This window comes from Microcaecilia unicolor, chromosome 13 (assembly GCF_901765095.1).
Source record: "Microcaecilia unicolor chromosome 13, aMicUni1.1, whole genome shotgun sequence".
Classification (NCBI taxonomy): domain Eukaryota; kingdom Metazoa; phylum Chordata; class Amphibia; order Gymnophiona; family Siphonopidae; genus Microcaecilia; species Microcaecilia unicolor.
In genome coordinates, this window is record NC_044043.1 from 75,313,688 (window position 1) to 75,336,366 (window position 22,679).

The 22,679-nt window shown below is 40.9% G+C and overlaps 1 protein-coding gene across 1 annotated transcript in view; it reads left to right on the forward strand.

Moving 5' to 3' along the window:
- PLCH2 (phospholipase C eta 2) overlaps nucleotides 1-22,679 on the forward strand; it is a 727,403-nt gene that overhangs the window by 687,556 nt on the left and 17,168 nt on the right. Inside the window, exon 22 of the mRNA XM_030185738.1 lies at nucleotides 1,816-1,895. Within this exon, the coding sequence (XP_030041598.1) occupies nucleotides 1,816-1,895 (80 nt within the window). The remainder of the gene's footprint in view (nucleotides 1-1,815; nucleotides 1,896-22,679) is intronic.

The window sequence follows — 22,679 nt, forward strand, 5'->3', positions numbered from 1 at the left end:
CATGTCCCGCTGATGCTCCGCCCACTCGTGTACTCCCTTGCATTTGTGTGCTTAGCATTTACTCGTGCCTTTATAGAATAGTGTTAAGGCGCTTACGTTGAGTAAGTGCTACATTTTGGTGCATATACATATAGAAAGAGGCACCTGTGTTGCTTTTATATTGTACATGAATTGCTTATCGCTGTTGTGTTGTTCAGTGCTGCATAAGGTGCAAAACAAAAAATAGAAAAATTAAGAAGTGATATTAAAAGCGATCTAACCAGCTAGAAATTACTCCTGGCCAGTCAAATTGCTTATTTGGGGCTAACCGGCTTGCCAATCAGCATTGTTAAAAGCACTTAACAAGCAATAATGAGCATTAATTGGCAATGATTAGAATTTACATGCACAAATCTCTAAGTGTATTCTGTAATGCACTGTGCCTAAATTTTAATGCGTGCAGGCAAAAAGGGGTGCAGCTATGGGCGGAGAAATGGGCATTTTATGGGCATTCCAAAATTTATGTGCACTGGTTTCGAATATGGCTTTCTGCGCCTAAATGTATGCGGTGGAATTTATTCCATGTTTTCATTGGTGTAAATGGAGGAGTGTAGTTTTAAGCGCTAGAATATCAACTAAGCGCTTCTAGGCACTGCTTTTAGAATACAGAGCAGCAGTGGGATTTGAACTGGGCACCGCTGGATGTCAAGACCAGTGCTCTAACCACAAGGCCACTCCTCCAGTATTATCAGTGGAAGGTTTCCCATTCAGATCAGCTCACTTTCTTCAGTGCCCTCCACTAGCTTAATGCAAAAAATGCTGGCCTCTATGATAGGCAGCCCCCTGATTCAGCATCAGCCAATGCCTAACTGACAAGAGCAGGAGTGGAGAAATGCATGCAAAGTGGTCATTTTTGTTATCTGTCTTCTGTGAGTGTTCTTAAGGAGGAGGGAGGGGGAACCACTGGGGCCATAGCTCTGCCAATAATTTCCCCAATACAGAATCAGCAATTAGAGAACTTGAGGATGGGGCCAAAAATTGGTTTGTTCTGCTGCTTTTGGCTTAGGTGAAAGAGAGAGGTTTGAGAATTTTTATTCTGCCGACCTTTGTGTTCCAGCCCTGAGGGTTTTATATTTATAAAGGAATAAAATTCCAGAGCTTTCTGCAGACCGACTCTGCGCTTGCTCTAGTGTGTCAGCTGATATCACTAAAAAGGGGACTATTTTCCCCAAGGACAGGCCCACAAATTACACCTGGTGCTTAACCCTTAGATGTACTTCCACCATCACATGCACAAGCACACTCGTGAGCTACGACATCAGCAGACCTGCCAACTTTTAAATGCTCTCTTAAGAGGGAAATAGATTGACACTGGGTACATGAGGTTCCTGATACCTCCAGACCTCTTTATTACTAGGGGGAGATAGACTGACACCATGTATATGAGGTCCCAGATATCTGCAATCCTGTCTGTATCTCTGAGCCCCTTTGCACATTACAGCTGTTTTTTGCAGTTTTTTCTACAATCATATCATTTCATCTCTGTAACCATTTTCAAGAATTAGAGTAGTGGTGTCCCAAGGGAATACAATGGCACCGGGGAGCCTTTGGGAGGAAGGCAACAGACAGAATGGTAATCATTTTGACCAGACAGCGCTCTTCTCTTGCAGAAGTAGAGGTAGGAACATCTGTCTTAGCTCTTTGACAGCTAGTACTGCAGTGTGGTACGGTGGGAGCTGAGATTTAATTAGCCTCCTGCCATACAGGTAGTCTTGTGGCAAGTACAGGAGGAGTAATACAGCTGTCTTGTTAACTGTTTGCACTCCGCACTTTCAGGTTATCGACATGTGTACCTTGAAGGTATGGAAGAGGCATCCATCTTTGTTCATGTAGCAATTAATGACATCAGTGGTAAGGTGAGTGTGTTCCGACTGACTTGCATGAATGATTGTGCTAACAACGTTATGCCACCAGCTTATAATGAAAAGTGAAAAGGTTATCTTTCGAAATACCTCAGAATGCTACTTTTCCTGCAAGTGGAGAACTATTGCACTGGCTTCTCTTTCTAAAAATTCTGTGTTGTATGCTCCGTTTTCCGTCACACCAGTGCCCTTGGCTATGTGCCATAAACTGCTTAACACAATATTAAAGAAATTTAGTTTCTAATATTAATGTCAGATAATGTGGCCTATGTATTAAAGTGTAGCAACATGGCATTTATCATGCTTATTAACTCTCAATGTTAATTAAATGCAAATGAGAGATGTATTATCACTGATACAGAAGTACTTGCATTAATACTGTCTGTAACTCCACCTTCCTGGGCTGTAGGTAAGTTTGTAATGGTAAGACATCTGCATTACATTTTGTGTGATTTAATCCACAAATGTTTTCACTGTGTTAGTAGATAATGCGCTATTTAGCATACTTTTACATTTTATGACCTCATTTCTCATACATTTCATGATAACATAATTGAAGGATAGTTATACAGTTGGTGATCAAAAATGGGGATCATTGAATGCCTGTTGATGATTGCAATACCGTTAACATTCTGAAATCTTCTGCCCAGTGTGCGGCGGCAGCCAAATAAGCAAACAGGATACTAGGAATTAATAGGAAAGGGATGGAAAATAAGATGAAGGATATTATTATGCCTCTGTATTGCTCCATGGTGCAACTTCACCTTGGGTATTGCAGGCAATTCTGGTTGGCGAATCTCAAAAAAATATATAATGGAATTAGAAAAGGCTCAAAGAAGGGTAACCAAAAAGATAAAGGGGATGGACCTCCTCTCATATGAGGAAAGGCTAAAGAGGTTAGGCACTTCAACTTGGAACTAAGACAGCTCAGAGGGATATGATTGAGATCTACAGAATCCTGAGTGGTGTAGAACGGGTAAAAGTGAATTGATTTTTTTTTTTTACTCTTTCAAAAAGTACAGAGACTAGGGAACACATAAGTACATAAATATTGCCATACTGGGAAAGACTAAAGGTCCATCAAGCCCAGCATCCTGTTTCCAACAGTGGCCAATCCAGGTCACAAATACCTGGCAAGATCCCAAAAAAGTACAAAACATTTGATACTGCTTATTCCCAGAAATAGTGGATTTTCCACCAAGTCCAATTTAATAATGGTCTATAGACTTTTCCTTTAGGAAGCCATCCAAAACTTTTTAAAAACTCTGCTAAGCTAACCGCCTTTACCACATTCTCTGGCAACGAATTCCAGAGTTTAATTACAAGTTGAGTGAAGAAACATTTTCTCCGATTCGTTTTAAATGTACTACTTTGTAGCTTCATCGTATGCCCCCTAGTCCTAGTAGTTTTGGAAAGCGTAAACAGACGCTTCACGTCTACCCATTCAACTCCACTCATTATTTTATAGACCTCTATCATATCTCCCCTCAGCTGTCTTTTCTCCAAGCTGAAGAGCCCTAGCCGCTTTAGCCTTTCCTCATAGGGAAGTCATCCCATCCCATTTATCATTTTTGTTGCCCTTATCTGCTCCTTTTCTAATTCCACTATATCTTTTTTGAGATGCTGTGACCAGAATTGAACACAATGTTTGAGGTGTGGTCGCACCATGGAGTGATACAAAGGCATTATAACGTCCTCATTTTTGTTTTCCATTTCTTTCCTAATAATACCTAATATTCTATTTGCTTTCTTAGCTGCAGCAGCACACTGAGCAGAAGGTTTCAACGTATCATCAACGATGACACCTAGATCCCTTTCGTGGTCAGTGACTCCTAATGTTGAACCTTGCATGACGTAGCTATTATTCGGGTTCCTCTTTCCCACGTGCATCACTTTGCACTTGCTCACATTAAACATCATCTGCCATTTAGATGCCCAGTCTCTCTTAAGATCCTCTTGTAATTTTTCACAATCCTCCCTCGATTTAACTACTTTGAATAACTTTGTGTCATCAGCAAATTTAATTACCTCACTAGTTACTCCCATCTCTAGGTCATTTATAAAAATGTTAAAAAGCAGCGATCCCAGCACAGACCCCTGGGGAACCCCACTAACTACACTTCTCCATGGAGAATACTGACTATTTAACCCTACTCTCTGTTTTCTATCTTTTAACCAGTTTTTAATCCACAATAGGACACTACCTCCCATCCCATGACTCTCCAATTTCCTCTGGAGTCTTTCATGAGGTACTTTGTCCAATGGCTATTGAAAATCCAGATACACAATATCAACCGGCTCACCTTTATCCACATGTTTGTTCACCCCTTCAAAGAAATGTAGTAGATTGGTGAGGCAAGATTTCCCTTCACTAAATCCATGTTGACTTTGTCTCGTTAATCCATGCTTTGGAATATGCTCTGTAATTTTGTTCTTTATAATAGCCTTTACCATTTTGCCCGGCACCAACATCAGACTCACTGGACTATAACTTCCAAGATCTCCTCTGGAACATTTTTTTAAAATCTGCGTTATATTGGCCACCCTCCACACTCATTGGAGTTACATGGTAATAGTTTTAAAACAAACAGGAGGAAATATTTCTCCACACAATAAATAGTTAAACTCTGGAACTCATTGCCAGAGGATGTGTTTATAGCAGTTAATATATCTAGGTTTAAAATAGGTTTGGACAAGTTCCTGGAGGAAATGGCCTCTTAAACCAAAGGCAATTCTTGCCCAAAGTTTGTTGACTCCCCCTATCTTTTTCTCTTTACTTGGACATTTTGCATTAGGGGAATAACTTCTTCTGTTTTTGTTGCATTTAAATATACTAACCACCACTGCAGAAAATTACCCTCATCTTTTATTTTATTTTTGTTACATTTCTACTCTGCGCTTTCCCACTCATGGCAGGCTCAATGCGGCTTACATGGGGCAATGGAGGGTTAAGTGACTTGCCCAGAGTCACAAGGAGCTGCCTGTGCCTGAAATGGGAATCGAACTCAGTTCCTCAGGACCAAAGTCCACCACCCTAACCACTAGGCCACTCCTCCACTGGTGCTACTATTTGAGATTCTACATGGAATGTTGCTATTCCACTAGCAACATTCCATGTAGAAATCGCCCTTGCAGATCACCAATGTGGCTACGCTGGCTTTTGCTTCTGTGAGTCTGACATCCTGCACATACGTGCAGGACATCAGACTCACAGAAACAGAAGCCTGCGCAGCCTTCTACATGGAATGTTGCTAGTGGAATAGCAACATTCCTTGTAGAATCTCCAATAGTAGCAACATTCCATGTAGAATCTCCAATAGTATCTATTTTATTTTTGTTACATTTGTACCCTGCGCTTTCCCACTCATTGCAGGCTCAATGCGGCTTACATGGGGCAATGGAGGGTTAAGTGACTTGCCCAGAGTCACAAGGAGCTGCCTGTGCCTGAAGTGGGAATCGAACTCAGTTCCTCAGGACCAAAGTCCACCACCTTAACCACTAGGTCACTCCTCCACTTCATTTTTTTCTGAAACTAACAAAAAGGCGATATATAGAAATAAAATAAAACAAAGAAAATAAGATGATACCATTTTTATTGGACTAACAATACATTTTTTTATTAGCTTTCAAAAGCAATACCTCTTTCTTCATTTGAATGCTTTTATGTTTCACTTATATATTTTGATATTTGTCAACATTTACTGATTTCTGATCTGGCCTTTGAAAGTGAATCAAAAAATGTATTGTTAGTCTAATAAAAAGGTGACATCTTATTTTCTGTTCTTTGTTTTATTTCTGGTTGTTACTGTTAAAAGTGAGTTAACACAGCCACCATACCATTTTCTGAAACCAGAATGAAATATTCAAGCTCTTACAGCAGGTGGCAGTGTTGGCAGGTTTTTAAATTTTTGGTCAATTCAAGAACTGTAAAAAGAAGACACCAAGATGTTAAGGCTAAGTGAAAATGTATTCAGGGTACTACTACTACTACTATTTAGCATTTCTCTAGTGCATTTCCTTTCTGGTTTTCAGGATAGAACCACTAAGCATGAAAAGAGTCTCAAGTATTGGAGTGTATAGAAATCAATCTTATGCATATTCACTGTAGCTCTCCAGAAAAACAAGTCTTGGTTTGCTAGACCTGTCGGACTGGGATGTGAAATAGCAAGCTGGCAAACCCTCCATTTATCAGTGAATGTACAAGAAAGGTCCTTCATCACTCTACTTATTATACAATATAACTGGAGTAACAGTAATGATGTATTTTATCGTAGTAGGTCAAAATAATCTTGGTATATTCCTACAAATCTTTTAAACACATATATTTTTTTCAAATCATTTATACTCCATATATTATGAAAAAACAGTGAAAAATGTGCTCAGAAAAGTGTTTTCTGTCTCTAATGCCACCACATAAAAAGCATCTTCTTTATCATTGTACACATTCGGTCCATATAAAGTAGAACCTTCATAATAAGGGACCCAGATATAAAGGACACTCGGATATAGTAGCCTAAAATTTTAGTCCTGGCTGAGAGAATAGTACATCCGATGTATTTCAGTTCAGTTATAGTGGACTCAGTTTTAGCGGACTTCCGTTTATAAGAGAGCTTTTTACACAGTCCCAAGTCTTCATTGTACCAGGTATATAAGAGACTGACACGGTGGCAGTGCTACTAGTGAACTGAGTGATAGCTGGTCTTAATGTCCAACAAACGTAAATGAACAATGTTGCATATGGAAACAAAAATAGCTATAATAACTGACATTGAAAATGGTCGAAAACAGTCAGTCTTATGTTCTAGACTAAATCTTGCCCTACAAACAGCAACTCAGATACGGCAGGAAAGAGAAAAGCTAGCATATGAAGCATTGGCAACTGCTAGTCAAAAGCTTTTGTCAATGGCAGCCTTCAAAGATATCGGCGCTGTTTAAGTGGTTTCATTTGGCATGATCGCAGAACGTTATAGTTAATGGCCCGCTGCTGCGTGAAATGCCAACATGTTTACCAAGAAATTAATTCAGTATGCATTTCAGTGCAGCATTGAATGGCTTGACAGATTCAAGGACAGACATGGAATTGTGTTTCATGTGGACAAGGGTATCGTTAACAAATGGATGACATCAAGTATCCCAAACATGATGTCATCATACCAACCACGTGATACCGTTAATGCAGATGAGACGGGTATTTTTTCCACCTACTTCCTGATAAAGACCATGTGCTTCAAAGGTGATGCGTGTCATGGTGGCAAAGTAAAGAACACCTGACTGCAATAGTTTGAGCAAATATGGATGGCAGTGAAAAAATGCCATTGTTAATCATTGACAAGTTTGAGTGGCCTCACTGCTTTAAGAACCCTAAACATAGGCCATAAAATCCAAACTTTCTCTTCATCCCCCACTCACATTGTAATCCTGACAAGACACTGATAACTAGTTGAAAGACAGTATGAATAACCAAAATAATCACATAAGTAATATCAAAAGGTTAATGGTTCCAGGAATCAGGATTGATGCAGCTAAATGCCCTTTCACACACTGATTTCAAGTGTGCAGTCTTCAATAAAGAAGGGTATTGAGTTTTCTAATGGCACTGTGATAAGAGAGGATTCTCAAGTCCTATCTCAATTTAGAGATTTTTACTCTTCTATCTACACATCGGAGACTGCCTCACTCTACCTTGAGTGCTACTGACAACTAATCATTAGATAGGCCCATCACATTGGCGGAAGTCTACAAATCAGTTAAGGCACAACCTCATCAGAGGCCAGAATTTTCATGCTGGAGAAACCTGGGAGAGATCCCCTCCACGTCAAGAACTAAAAGTCCATCTCCCTTATCAACTTGGACTGTAAAATATACGTGAAGATCTTGGTGACGCAACTTCACTTGGTTCTTGACTCCTTGATTCATATGGGTCAGAGTGGGTTTATGGCACGGTGCCATTCATTCTCCATTACGAGACTGTTCTGCCATCTCCTACAGGCTGCAAAGTCCTTGTCCATTCCAGCCTTCTTGGTATCCTTGGATGCCAAGAAGGCGTTTGACAGAATAGAATGGACCTATTTGTTTGCTACTCTTGATTGGATGGGCTTTGGTGTATCGTAATCCTATGGCACACCTTTACATTAATGGTAAAACTTTGGGGCTTTCTCTCTCACCAAGAGCACCAGGCAAGGATGTCCCTTGTCTCTGCTCCTCTTTAATGTTGCCTTGGAGCCCCTGACGATAGCGATATGGCATCATGATGCAATATGTGGCTTCCAGATGGGCTCCTTGCATTATGAAATGTCTATCTGTACAGATGATGTTATCCTTTATCTAACCCATCTAGATTGATCCATTCCCCCGTTGCTCCAATTCATCATAGATTTTGGCAAATTTTCTGGGTGCAAGATTAATTGGGACAAGACGGAGGTTCTGCCTCTTAATGTTCTCTACCAGCAAGCTCATTTTAATCCTATTCTTTTTGCTGGTTTACTGGACCTTATAAATATCTGGGTATCCTGTTTTGTACAGGTCTGAACTCTGTTACAGAGAACACTACTGGATAATGTTGCAACCCTATGTGGCAAATGGTCTCCCTTATGTCTCTCTTGGTGGGGGAAGCTGGATAACCAAAACCTTTGTATGCTCTTAGTATGCTGCTGGTTTTCTTTCCACCCAGGTTTTACAATTTTATAATCACATGCAACTTAATTTTCTATGTCAGGGTACACAACACCGCATTGCATTAAAAAAATTACAGCAACCTAAATCACTTGGAGGTGTAAATTTCCCTGATTTCCATGATATCACATGACTTTTATGTTATAGCAGAGTAATAAGTGGATTGTAGGTCCTGATAACGACAGCTCACCTTCCTGGCTGTCATGGGAACAGGATTTAGTTTCCCCTCTCTCTCTCTCTCTCTCTCTCTCTCTCTCTCTCTCTCTCTCTCTCTCTCTCTCTCTCTCTCTCTCTCTCTCTCGTGTGTTTATTTTTTTTTGTTTATTTTGAATTTGATTAATCAACAAATCACGACAAAGCCAAATCTTACCCTCTGGCCTTAGGCAGAACCCTCTCTTATTATCCTTTCATCAGGCTCTCCACTTACTTAGTTAGTAAGTCAGGTATTAAATGATGTCAATCCTTTCGATTTTCATTATGTTATAATAAATCTCTTAGGGTTAACGGACAACCTTTCTTTTGGCCAAGCTGGACCACTCAAGGTATATACCACCTTGATGATGCGTCCTTTGTAGATTTTCAGAGTAAATTTGCATTGCCATTCTCGTAGTGTTTTAAATGGGTTCAGCTACGGCATTGCGTCTGTTCCTGGAGTTTCTGAAGCCAGAGCCTGCTCTTTATTCTATATGTGTATCTGAACGCCATTTGGGTCATGTTGCCTCCACTTTTTCTAAATTATTGATACAGAAGTTGCATGCAGGGTGTATGGGGGCAAACTTATTTGGAAGACTGAAACTCTAAGGCCTGGTCACCAGGACGACTGGGAGACCACCTGGAATACAACTGTGTGGTATTCATTGTCGGCATCCCTCACTCAGTCCATGTACGTTTTGGCACATTGAGCCTATTGTACTGTGAGCAAGCTTAAGAGATTGGATAATGCCAAATCTGTCCTATGCTGGCACTGTGGTAGCCACAAGGGTACATTGGAACACATTCTTGAATCCTGTTATTTATTTATTTATTTATTCCAAACTTACTATATCGCTTTAACTGTCAAGCAGGATACTAGGCTAGATGGACCATTGGTCTGACCCAGTATGGCTATTCTTAAGTTCTTGTGGTTTACACTCTAATAAAAACAAAGAAAAGAACTACAATAAAAAATAAGGGGGAAAAAAAACCAAAAACCAATCCTACAAGAATAGTTGCATGCAAACAGTATACTCCCCTCGAGGTCTTGATGTCGGACCGAGCCAGTTAGCACTCACTGATTCAGGTTGCGAAGGCTTGTTCAAAAAGCCAGGTTTTCAACAATGACTTAAACTTTCTTAATGAGAGTTCACAATGTAAATACATATTTCTCTGATTTTTCCAGCTACAGGTTAAGATGCCTTATTCTATATTGTTTTGGAAGGCTGCTTTGTTCATGAAGAGTTCCTCTCAGCAGTCTCATGCTTGCTGAAGCTTGTCAAAATATATTATGTGCATGGAAAAGTACTGCTTGCTTAAATGTTATTTTTTTTTGGTGGAATTCAGTTTGTCTGTTTGCCAAGTATGAATTGGCTGCTGCTGAGAGATTGCAACACTTTCCAGCCAATGTTAATATGTGGTCCTCTTTGGATTCCTTTTTTGCAGGATAGAGAATAGCAGCCCCTCCTTGTGGTTTTTACAATTTCTCTACTATATTTGTATGTCTCGCACGGTACATTATATTATTCTGTGGTATGGCATTATTGTATGAGTCTCGAATTATGCATTTTGTAACATAGTAACATAGTAAATGATGGCAGATAAAGACCTGTATGGTCCATCCAGTCTGCCCAGCAAGATAAACTCATTTTACATGGTATGTGATACTTTATATGTATACCCAAGTTTGATTTGTCCTTGCCTTTCTCAGGGCACAGACCTTAGAAGTCTGCCCAGTACTGTTCTTATACTAAGTTCTGAAGCTAAATTTACACTCCAGCCCATCCCTATCTATTCAGTCACGATCAGGGCGTAGACCTTAGAAGTCTGCCCAGTTTTGTTTCCAATTACCGGCGTTGCCACTCAATCTCCGCTAAGATTCCACGGAACATTCCTTCTAAACAGGATTCCTTTGTGTTTATCCCACGCATGTTTGAATTCCATTACCGTTTTCATCTCCACCACCTCCCGCGGGAGGACATTCCACAAATCCACCACCCTCTCCGTGAAAAAATACTTCCTGACATTAGTCCTGAGTCTGCCCCCTTCAACCTCAATTCATGTCCTCTAGTTCTACCACCTTCCCGTCTCCGGAAAAGGTTCATTTGCGGATTAATACCTCTCAAATATTTGAACATCTGTATCATATCACCGCTGTTTCTCCTTTCCTCCAAGGTATATATGTTCAGGTCAGCAAGTCTCTCCTCGTACGGTTTGCAACGCAAATCCCATACCATTTTCATAGCTTTTCTTTGCACCGTTTCCAGTCTTTTTACATCTTTAGGAAGATACGGCCTCCAAAACTGAACACAATACTCCAAGTGGGGTCTCACCAACGACTTGTAGAGGGGCATCAACACCTCCTTTCTTCTGCTGCTTAAGCCCCTCTCTACATAGCCTAGCATCCTTCTCGCCACGGCCATCACCTTGTCTCATTGTTTCTTCACCTTCAGATCCTCTGACACCAACACCCCAAGCTTACTAATCTCTCCCCTCCTATTCGGTATCTCTCTTTTGGGTTTCCACACCCCAAGTGCATCACTCTACACTTCTTGGCATAAAACTTTGCCAGACCCTTGACCATTCTTCTGTTCGGAGATCCCTTCTCATCGTTTCTACTCCCTCCAGGGTATCCACTCTATTGGCTATTTTCGTGTCATCCACAACAAGGCACACCTTTCTTTCCAACCCTTCAGCAATATCTCCCAGAAATATATTAAACTGAATAGGCCCCAGCACCGACCCCTGAGGAACTCCACTGCTCACCTTCCTTTCCTCCGAGCGGATTCCATTTACCACCACACTCTGCTACCTGTCGGTCAACCAGTTTCTTATCCAGTTCACCACTTTCGGTCCTAAGTTCAACCCTTTCAGCTTATTCAGCTTATATCTAGTTTAGTATTTTCAGGGGGGGGGGGTTATTTATTTGTTGGGATTTATTAACCGCCTTTATGAAGAGATTCACCCAAGGCGATGTACAGCAGGCACAGTTTAACATGAAACTTACAATTGAACAAGTAAAGACATAGACAGCAAAACTGAGACCTGATAAAAGGACAACCATGAAACAGGATCAAAAATAGACATATTCAACAGTTTACAATACAAATACCAGATTGACCCCTCTGCAATTCCTTCAAGGCATTCCTTTATGCCCTTGAGAAATTATATCATGTTAAACCTGCATTCTCTTTGTCGGATATCTAACTGTTGAAAAGTATCAATAATTGAGTCTATTGGACCTGGAGGACACCATGAGGAAGGTAGATGATATTTACCCAAAAATGTTTCATTATCCTCAGTAGTTTCAGACCTACTGTTGGGGACAAAAAATGATTGTAATCTCAATTTTCTAAAAAAATTTATATAAATAAATCTGATTAGGAAGGAATCAAAAGGACCCTCGGGAACAAAAGACAACCCTAGACTCAGTACTGATTTCTGAACATCGGCTAAAACCTTCAAAGTTATATTAAATACTACATGACCCTGTTGTTCTCCAATGTTGTAATGTTTTAAATGTTTTTCAATAAAACGCTTTGGACACTAATAAAGGGGGGTATTAAAAAGAAGCCCTGTGGGAATCGTAATGCTTGCATCAGCCGATACAATGGAAAACAGGACTGTAGATAACCTATACTTCACTCCCTCTCCATCTCACCTAGAAAGCTCTGAGAACTAGACATAATACTTTAAACTGTATGTGATGTATTACTGAAAGCCAGTGGAGCAACTTCAGTGCAGGAGTCATTCTTTGACTATGTTGAATGCCAGAGACTCCTTATATGCAACCACTTTCTGAACCAGCTGTAAGATGTGAGAATATTTCTATGGGAGCTGTATCTAAAGACTATTGCAGTAATCCATGCCTGTGAGAACCGGTTCCTGGACCATTTGCCTTAGTCAAAATGTATCCAGTGAATAAGCTGTCAACCAAAACCCAAAGGTATAAGTAAAAAAAAAAAAAAAAAACAACAACCTATATATAGTCCAAACAGGAAACCAGGAAGTAGGGGTGGACCAAAAAATCTTTATAGCCTGAGGTTGATAAAAGCAGGTTTATTCAGCACCACACCAGTGTATGACCTGGGCGACCTTTCTAATGTCTGACTTGTGCCACTGCCTTTTGGCAATGAGTGTTACTTTACTTTAGAGCGGCTTTTTGATCACCAGTTGTATTATTCTGCACCCATATTTTGCTTTTCCCATCAGCAAGTGTCAGACCCCTGAAGCAGACGGTGGTTTCCTTCAAAACACGGCCCTGTGTCGAGTCATACCCTTGTGTGGTACTGAATAAAGTTACTTTTATAAACCTCAGGCTGTGAAGATTTTTTGGTCCACCCTTACTTCCTGGTTGCTAGTGAATAAGCCACCAGTGAAGAATCATAGACACATTGCTGTTGAACCTCACCCCTAGACTACTCATATTCATGATAATAGGTGATATGTTCAATTTGACAGAGTTGTTTCTCCCAATCCAAAAGACTTCTGTCTTGCTTAAATTCACCTTTAGCATATTTCTCTCCATCCATCCATCAATGAACTATGGTCAAGCAATGACAGTTATAATGTGTTTTGTTCACAGGTATAATTGTAGCTCATTTGAGTTGCATAACATATCTTTGTTGAAATACTGAAAAAATCTGATTGTGAGAGATCAGGCAAAGACGGGAAAAACAGGGAGATAATATACCTTTGTTGGATTCAACAGGTCGCCAAGGGGTCCTTTTACAAAGGCGCAGTATCGTTTTTAGCGTGTGCTAAAAGTAAGCATGTGCTAAACGCTGGAGATGCCCGTGTATTCCTATGGGTGCCTCTAGTGTTTAGCACGTGCTAATCATTAGCATGTACTAAAAACACTGTCGCGCCTTTGTAGAAGACCCTCCCCCCCCCCCCCAAGTTAGCAGAATTATATTCCATCATTACTACTAACTTCCAAAAGTAACTATGACCTCATCCTGTTAAGGGTGAGATCATTTTTAATAGGGTAAGATGGGGAAATCATTCCAAATCCCCCCAAGACGTGGCTGCTTCTCCCTTGCGCTTTACTTGTTAAGCCTCCAAGAGTCTAGAAAAATAGAATGGGTGAACATTGCTGACATCTGAAAAGCTTGTTTGTTTTTGTAAATGCTTGTTTTGTTTCCAGTTTATTCTTGTTTCTTGAAATCTGAGCATGCTTCAACATTGGTGTATGTGGAGTTAAAAATGAAAAGTTGACTGAACTGAGTTGTAAATGTAAATGGAAGAAACTATTTAACATAAATACTCTGCTTCAAATTGTTTTAGCATAGCCCATGTGAAGAGCAAAATACTGCCTGCCAGAACCTGGTTATTACTATTGGGTTCCTTATATCACTCTCTCGTTGACTTCAAACCCTTATTCTAAATTGTTGTTTCTTGAAACGCTCTCTCTTCGATCTGTTTTACTTTGATCTCTGTACTGCATTTTCTCCTGTGTTTTTTTTTCTAGATGTGCATTTTTTCTTGTCTGCTCCCCCCCTCAATGTTTCTGTCTGATTTGCCTTTTTACTCTGTCTGTTTGTGATTTCAGTGGCCTTCTCTGTGTCAAAACTCTCCTTTTAGAAGCAGGAAATTTTTAGGAGCCCCGCTGGTGGCCCCCCCTCATGTCTCAGGAAGGTGTAGTGAGAACTGCAACCAATGTGCATGTTTCTGATCAGTGACATCATTACTGTTTTGCCCCTTAGCATTTGAAACTCTTTCAACTCATGTTGTGATTTGTGACATTCCTTGGTGGGGATTTTTCAGGGCATTCTCTACCAGAAAGTCTTACATTTAAGAAGCAGCTCCAGGATAAAGGAATTAAATTAATGATCTCACTCTTGCTTCAGTTTGTGCACTCTTTTTCTCCTTCTGTTTTCCGGGAAATGCGATACCTTTTATTCAGCTATCTTAAAAATTATCCAGCGATCTTAAAGTTCCTAAGTTTTCAAGACCACAAAACCCTTCTTGGTTCTAGTTCTTCAAATCTCTGGATAATTCTTACGTCATCTTGACAAAAAGCATCAAAAGCTGTTGAGAATCCAGTCTTTTCCAGGACTGGTGGGTTCACTGCAATTCTTTATTTGTCTCTCACACTCACGCATTATGAGGGCAATTCTATAACCATGTGGTAAAAGCCTGTTCTATAAAAGAACTTATGTGCCTAAGTTCCGTTATAGAATGCTAGCATAACTGGATATCAAGACACCTAAAATTTAGACATTTGTACTTATGTCAGCCATAGGGCTGGTGTAAATACACTTAAGCGCAGCAGGGATGTGTGTAACTCACGTATTCTGTAAGTTATGCTTGCAAGTGGTAGCCGCATCCCAGTGTATGTCCCTCTGCAAATATGCACTATGGGCTCCTTATAGTAAGCTATAGTAAGCACTAGTGTGTGCTTACTGCAGCTTCTAAGGGCACGCCGTGAGTCACACACCGCAGGGCGTGCTGAGACTTCCCATGGTAAGTTCCGAATGTACGTTTGCAAACCATGCACTAAATAATTTTTCTCAGAGGGGGGAGTGTCTGGGGGGGGGGGGGGGAGACAGAGCGTGGGCATGACAGTGCAAATCAGTTAGCCATAACTACATTGCTGTATGGTGATTAGCATGGGATTAGCATGTGAGTCTTTTCCACCTATAAAGTAGGTGGTGAGAAGGGCTTATGTGCTAATCTTTGGTAATGGCCATGCACTAACATTTGGAAAATGGAAAATTAGTGGGAAAGAGCCATGTAAGGGGACAGTAAGGCCACTTTGTACTGCAACTTTGTAAATAGACCCCTATATAAGTTAAGTGGATATTTAAATGAGAATTTGCATAATAGTGCTTAGGCACCATACTAGCATTTACACATATAAGTGTTCACATACAGTTTGTACGTAAATGCTGGTATTCTAATAATTTATGCGCATGGTGAGCACCTGGGTTATACAATTGCCCCTGTTTTGACTTGTATTTTCATTTCTCTTTATTTTTTTTCTTCCTAAGATATTTTGTCAAGTTCATTGGTGACAGTAAGAAATACATTGTGTGGGGACTGGGAGGAGCTGAAGCACTATTTTATTTAAATTAAGAACTGCTGGAGAAAAAAAAATGGAGCCCCTGTTTTATTTTAAGCTGTTTTGGTTGAAACGTAAATACTCAAAAATGTTCACTGAGGATGTTGAAAAAATTATCCTGGATCTTCTTCTAAATGGTGCTTCTTTACCTGAAACCAAATTTGCACTGGATTTGGGGCCTTGAATCAGTAGCTGGATTCAAGAGTAACCTCCGATAACCTCATCGTGACTGACGATGCACTGAATCAGAAAGGGTCCGACTCAAGACCCTGCAGTTTCATGTCACCCATTTCATCAGTTCGACTACTTGTTTGTTTGTAATATATGTAATGACTCTTTGTGTGTGCTTGAGAGAGATTTCCCACTATGCAACCGTTTGAACTGCTGCTTGCATCATCTGTTAGCAGTCAAGTTCATTTCGTATACTTGCCAACTTGGATCAATTGGTTTACATTTAGAGGCTTTGTTGGCATTCAACAAGGAAAGGCCTCATGGCCCCTTGGCTACTGGCAGCTGAAGTGACTGAACCTTATTTAATGAGGCTAGTATGAGCGGCATTCATTAGTCGCACAGGGCTTTTCCCATCAGACCTGTTACTTGGATAGAGGCGCGACATAAGCCTGTCAAAAAGTTAGTGTCAGTGTGTTAATATGTATTACTGCAATTGAACGTGCATTGTTTAATGCAGGTCCCCTTGTTGTCAATAGAACCTATTAACTACATTCTATACATATTGCACATTAATGCATGTAAGCAAATAGTACATCTCTTGTTTATGATAGTTTTTCAGCCTTTATTAATCATGAATTCCTCTTAAAACATTTACTCCATATATGCATCCATGTGGTGCTGAACACTCTTGTAAATATACTGAAAGGCAGAGCACGGGAGTTTTTGATTTTAGCATACAGTTTGAAAGATACTCCATTTTTATTATGAAAAGTGAAAGATCGCTGTAGCCACACAGTTCATTGGGTGATGTCAGAACCCAGTGTCTGTGACATCAACACCACTTTGATTCTGCCATAGTGATGTCACAATCGTTGCCTCACTGATGGAGCCAAAAAGAAGCAGACTTATCATACCGGGATAAATAATGCAGAAGCCAGTATGTTGATGCAAACCCCACTCGACCGCATGGCTGAATATTATTGCTTTGAAGAAAAAAATCATTCAGGGAGATTTGCAGCGCATGTAATTTTTCTTGGCCCAAAACAGCGCACACATTTTGACTAATCAACTGGTATTCAGTCCCTTGTACTCTCCCCAGCCTTCAGGGCTGCCTCTGCAGTCTCCAGGTACAAGTACTTTTACCTGTACAGACAGGGTAGGCCATAATGAAAGAGCCAGTTTCCAAGGGGTAAGTGATGTCTTACCTGCAGAAATGCTTTAGTAGTAGTATACATTTATTTAGGCATTTATAGGGTCCCAAAAAACAACAAGGCAAACGATCTGCAAAATCCAATATGGGAAAGAAAGCCAGCAGATCACTATCACGACAAAAAGATTTAGGCATTTATATACCACTTCTCCAGTAAAACTGTCCAAAGCAGCATTCAACAAAATTATAAAATAAAACTAACGACAAACCATATTGTAGACGATAAAATTACACATTGCGTAGAAAAATGTTTTCTTGATGCCTTCTGAAACGTTCAGCACAACAGAAATGGAAAAGCCCAGGCATAAGAGAAGGGTGCCTAATACCTGTGAATGATGGTTGTTCGTTAATCCTTAGTTGCCAGATGGTAGGAACCCCCGACACTGAAAAAGAAATGGATCTTTACAGGAGTCCATTAAAATAATATTTGAATAGTATGGTGAATATTGACAATAAATTCAATCGATGCTGAATGCTATAAAACAGTCAAATGATTGTCAGATTACTGCAACCACCTAAGAGATGGTGTATGCAGTAGGAAAAAAAATATTTTAATGAGAAAATTGAGGGATTCAGGAGTATGGTTGAACCTTTTTTGCTTATAATCATGATGAAGTTGGCAAGTATATTTTGAATGTCCACTGGAATGTTGAGAGAACTGTGTGTTAAGAATATAGAAGTTACCTATTGCAAAACATTGAGCTGAGCCATTTTCTCTGTTATGATTCTGTCTTCTTTGGAATATGTTTCTGTTTACTTCCCAAAACATCCAGGGACATCATTGGATGTCTTTTGTATAGTGATAAATCCAAATGCTGGTAACCTTCAGTTGCTTTGTAGAAATCTCTGTGTACGTTGGAGGGGTGAGGTATTATTGAAATTAATCTTTACCAGGGCATCCTAGGAAAATAAAGCAAAAAGTAAAATAAACATTTTTCTATCCCTTAGAACCAGTTTTGTGTGGAGAAAATGGCCACCAATAAATGTAAAATGTATTTAACCAATGGCGCTGCATATATCCCCGGATTCTATAAATGGGCACGCAAATTTCTGCGTGCATAATTGTGCGCTATCCTGAGATGCGCACACAACTAAATTGGCTGATGATCCAATTAGCGCCAATAATTGCCTGCTAACCATTATTGTTATTAGCAACAATTTGGATTTGCACGCATATGTTACTAAGCGCTATTCTATAAAGATCCGTACGCATGCTACTCAAAAGGGGGCGTGGCCATAGGAGGGACATGCGTGGGTCAGGGATGTTCAGTAAAGATACGCACAGTATTACTGAATACCAGGGATCTGCGTCTAAATTTCACGCCAGGTTTTACACCAGGCTTCAGTTGGTGTAAATCCTCACACCCAAAGTTTGGCGTGGAAATTGGCTGTAAGCGCTGTTGTATAAAAGGTGTGCAACTCGGAGCATCATTTATAGAATAGTGCTCCATGCAGGGTTGGTTTTGCTGCTGTTTTTTGAGAACCATTTACTGAATCTGAAATTTACTGTTTTTTGTCATCCTGCCACAAAAGAGGTTTTCCAAATTAGGAACGTATTACTGACATCACAGATGGTGGTGCTGGTGGGGGGGGCAGGGTGAATTGCTTTAAGATAACTGTCACACATTTTTATTTCTACAAATAGTTTTGATTTACCTCCTAACTCCCTGGCTGAATTGTTATAATATGAAAACCAGTAAGAGTGACCCTCCATTTGGTATCCAGAAGCCTGGAAAAAGTGTTGTGCTGCTTTTAATGACACACTTTAGTACAAAAAAGATGGAGCGGAGATGGCCAAGGGGAAGAATGATGCAAGACTCTGTCTTCTACAAGGTTTGAAAGTTTATTGCAGATCCAAAGATAATGGTGTACAAGGCCTGACATAGACTGTGTTTCAGCAAAATTGCCTGCATCAGGGGTCCTCACACTTATTCAGAAACTTTAGTGTTCTGGTCCTGGGGAATGTATTTCCAGCAGGAGTCCTGAGGGAAGGGCAGGAAGATATCCCAAAACGGAGGGGCGGAAACCCAGTTTGGAAGGGCTGCTCATGGGACAGTGTCTTCCTGCACAGAAATTGCCTGTGCCTACAACTCCCAGAAGACGTACCCCCTGGATTCTATATATGGTGCATAGATCGCCATGCCCAAATTTCTGTGTATGCCCAGGATCCACATGCAATTTATTTAACAAGCCCTGAACTATCAATAATTGGGTGCTAACAACTAATTTTTGAAGTTAATTGACACACATTAAAATTTGCACGCACATCCGACTCGCAAGCGGTTCGTTAAGGCTTAGCATCTAAATCTAGCACATAACTCAACAGGGGCCATGGGCGTGTCACAGGCATTCCAAAAAGTTGCATGCATAGTTATAGAATATGGTCTCAGCACACCTAACATGGGGGCCAATCCTTACCTGGTTTCAACAGGTGTAAGTCTGGCACCTAAAGTTAGGCGCAGGAATCGGCACTACACACAGTTCTATAGAATCATGCTTAGTGTCAAATTTGGAACACCATTTATAGAACTCCCTCTTTGGTTTCCCCTAGCCTGCCTAGCAATAAAATTTCATATCTTGTGAATGGACTGAGTCTTGTATCATCCCTCCCCTTGGTCATCTCCATTCTGTCTTTGTTGTCTTGATTTCTGTGTGGGGAGGAGGGGGGTCCTCTTTGATTCTTTCGACACACTTTAGTATAAATATGCAAAAGTCAATGGCAGAAAACCAAACTATGATGTCACCAGACATGCAATAGTTATATTATTTAATGATAGGAGTTCAGCTCAGCTCTAAGGGGCTGTGTTGCCCAACCCATGTCTTGATGACAGCACTGGGCATTGCTATTGGCTAGACTCAGTTTCTGACTGGCAGGGCTGGTGGGATTCAAGTGTGCTGTACAGGTGATGTGTTTCATCCCCAGGGTCAAGAGGATGATTACTACTGCAGAAATGACCACTGTTGGATCAAGAGGGGCTTCACTGCTAGCCTTCAGCTTTCATGGACGACCTTAATCACCTTCCCCTGTCAACCCAGTGGAAATAGGAGGAGAAAACAGTGGGAACAGAAATTAATTTTAAAAGCTTAATACTAACTTAATGCCGTGTGAATGTTCCAATCAGTTCTTGCCCTCTTATGAAATATTCTTCCTTCCCAGAAAATATTAAAATCCTTTTAATTGGTTGATGGTGATAGCTAGTTTTGACTGTCTTGCCATATAAGATTTAAACAACCAGAAATTGAAAAATTGTCATGCAAATAATTCTGAGTTGCTATAGCATTCGACCTTTAATCTATACCCCATGAATGGTAAGTGGTATAAAAATCCAGAACACTTTTATTTCCCACAATAGTATAAAAACTGAGAGAAGAAATTTGGTAGCAAATTGAAACTGCTGACAGTCACTTAATGGCCAAATAAAAATGTTAGAAAATTCATTGAAGTGCAAATTTTTAATCCTGATATCTTGGAGTTTTTTCAGATGCGCTAGATGCTTCCCCTTCCTTTTTGAACAGTAAATATTTTCTTAGAGGTAGATTTTCAAAGGCACTTATAACTGGTTAAGTGCTGGTAAGATTATGCAGTTAGTAGTCATATTCAGACTGCTAACTAGTTAGCTAACCGGCTAAATTTAGGAGTGTAAAAAGGCTGTCTTAACCTTTCTAGTTAGCAGGTCTGAATATGGCCCCTTTAAACAGGGAGGACTTCGGGTCAGAGCTGAATGTCTAGTTTCAACTGCCACAGTTAAACATCAGGCGGCTAAATTTCTAGATTTTTATCTCTTCAAAATGTTTCCACCCAACCCAAAGATTCTTTTCATACGTGCTTTGAAACTATATAACAAGCTGTTATGTATAATCTGAGCTGTATTTGTCTGCTCTGTGGCTTCCATGTCCCATTTTTATTTTTACTTGTATTTTATGATTAGGGATATATAGTCATAGTATGGATAATTCCAACAGGCATTCTGGGGTAAAATACCTGTTAGCGCGCACATTAGGGAATTTCTCTGGGAGGTGTGACATGGAAACATTATCCTGTTAGCACATTCTAGGTAGCACGCGCTAATTGGATTACAGCTCAGTTAAAGCTGGATACTTTAGTTTCTCCCTTATATGGTGTGAAGCCCCGCCCAGAGCATCCCAGGATACACTGAGCAGGGCTGGGCGCCGCCATTTTGCAGGCGGCGGCGAAGGAAGAGGAGGAAGGCAGGCCACCTCCCTCCAACTCAAGGTAGGGGGGTGGGGTGGGGGGATTGACAGCGGCCCACTGGACCACCAGGAACTTCTTGCTAATGCTGGGGGGGGAGAAAGGGGGGGCTGGAGACCCACCAGATCTCTAGCCCTCCCTGAACCTGTGTCGGGGGGGTCGGGAGGACCAGAGGTCTGCTGGACCTCCAGCCCCCTGTCACTGGAGGGGGGTAGGGTCGTTGGTCGCCCACTGGGCCACCAGGGACTTCTTAGAAATGCTGGGGGGGGGGGGGTAGGGAGGCTGGAGACCCATCGGATCTCCAGCCCTCCCTGAACCTAGGTTGGGGGACCGGAGGTCCGCCAGACCTCCATCCCCCTGTTGCTGGGGGGGGGGGTCATCGGTTCCTGGGGGGGAGGGTTGCTTCATTGGGAGGAATGGGGCCCTGCTAGCATGCAAATGCATGCTGGACAGGGCTCGCCATTCCTCCCCAATGGTCTGCAAACCCTAATGCCAGCTCCGAGCTGGTGAAGAGTTTGCTGCGGCCAGTGAGCCAATCTTTGGCATGCTGGTCGCTGATCATTGGGGATGAATAGGTTTAGCATGCATTTGCATGCTAGTTGCATTCAGAGCCCACAAGCGTGTTGTTTCACGCACTTAGGGGCTCTGATCATGGGGTGGTAGCAAATGCAGGCGCTAGTATGGTGCTAACAGCCTCTAGCGCCTGAGTTTGCTTCTGATCATCGGAGCATTAGTGCCCCTGCGTTAAATCCTAGAACTTAATATGCCCTAATGATTACATTAGTGCATGACCTGCATAAAATATACCCTCAGAATTAATAGCATTAGATTTGTAGTTAATACACACTAAAAGCTGTGTTAACTACAAATTCTAACACACTTTAGTAAACATACCCCTTAGTTTCTTAAATTTGCATCAACGTAAAACTGGCAATCTGTAAGAGGCATGGTTTCTAGCAGTTTGATTGGCTGACACACAAGAGCTCTTTTTCCTCACAAATATGTTCATTTTGGACTAGATTCAGTAAATGGTGCCCAAATTTGGGTGCCAAAAAAATGCATTCTGAGTGCTATTCTGTAAACAACACTAAGTTGGACGCCATTTACAGAATAGTGCATAGCATCGGGATCTGCGTCCAACTTTGAACACGAGGATTTACACCGGCTGGAACCACAAATTTAGTTGAGTGCCGCTGACTTACCCATGCCCCTCCCATGGCCATGCCCCCTTTCAGTTATGCACTAAGATTTGCACGCATA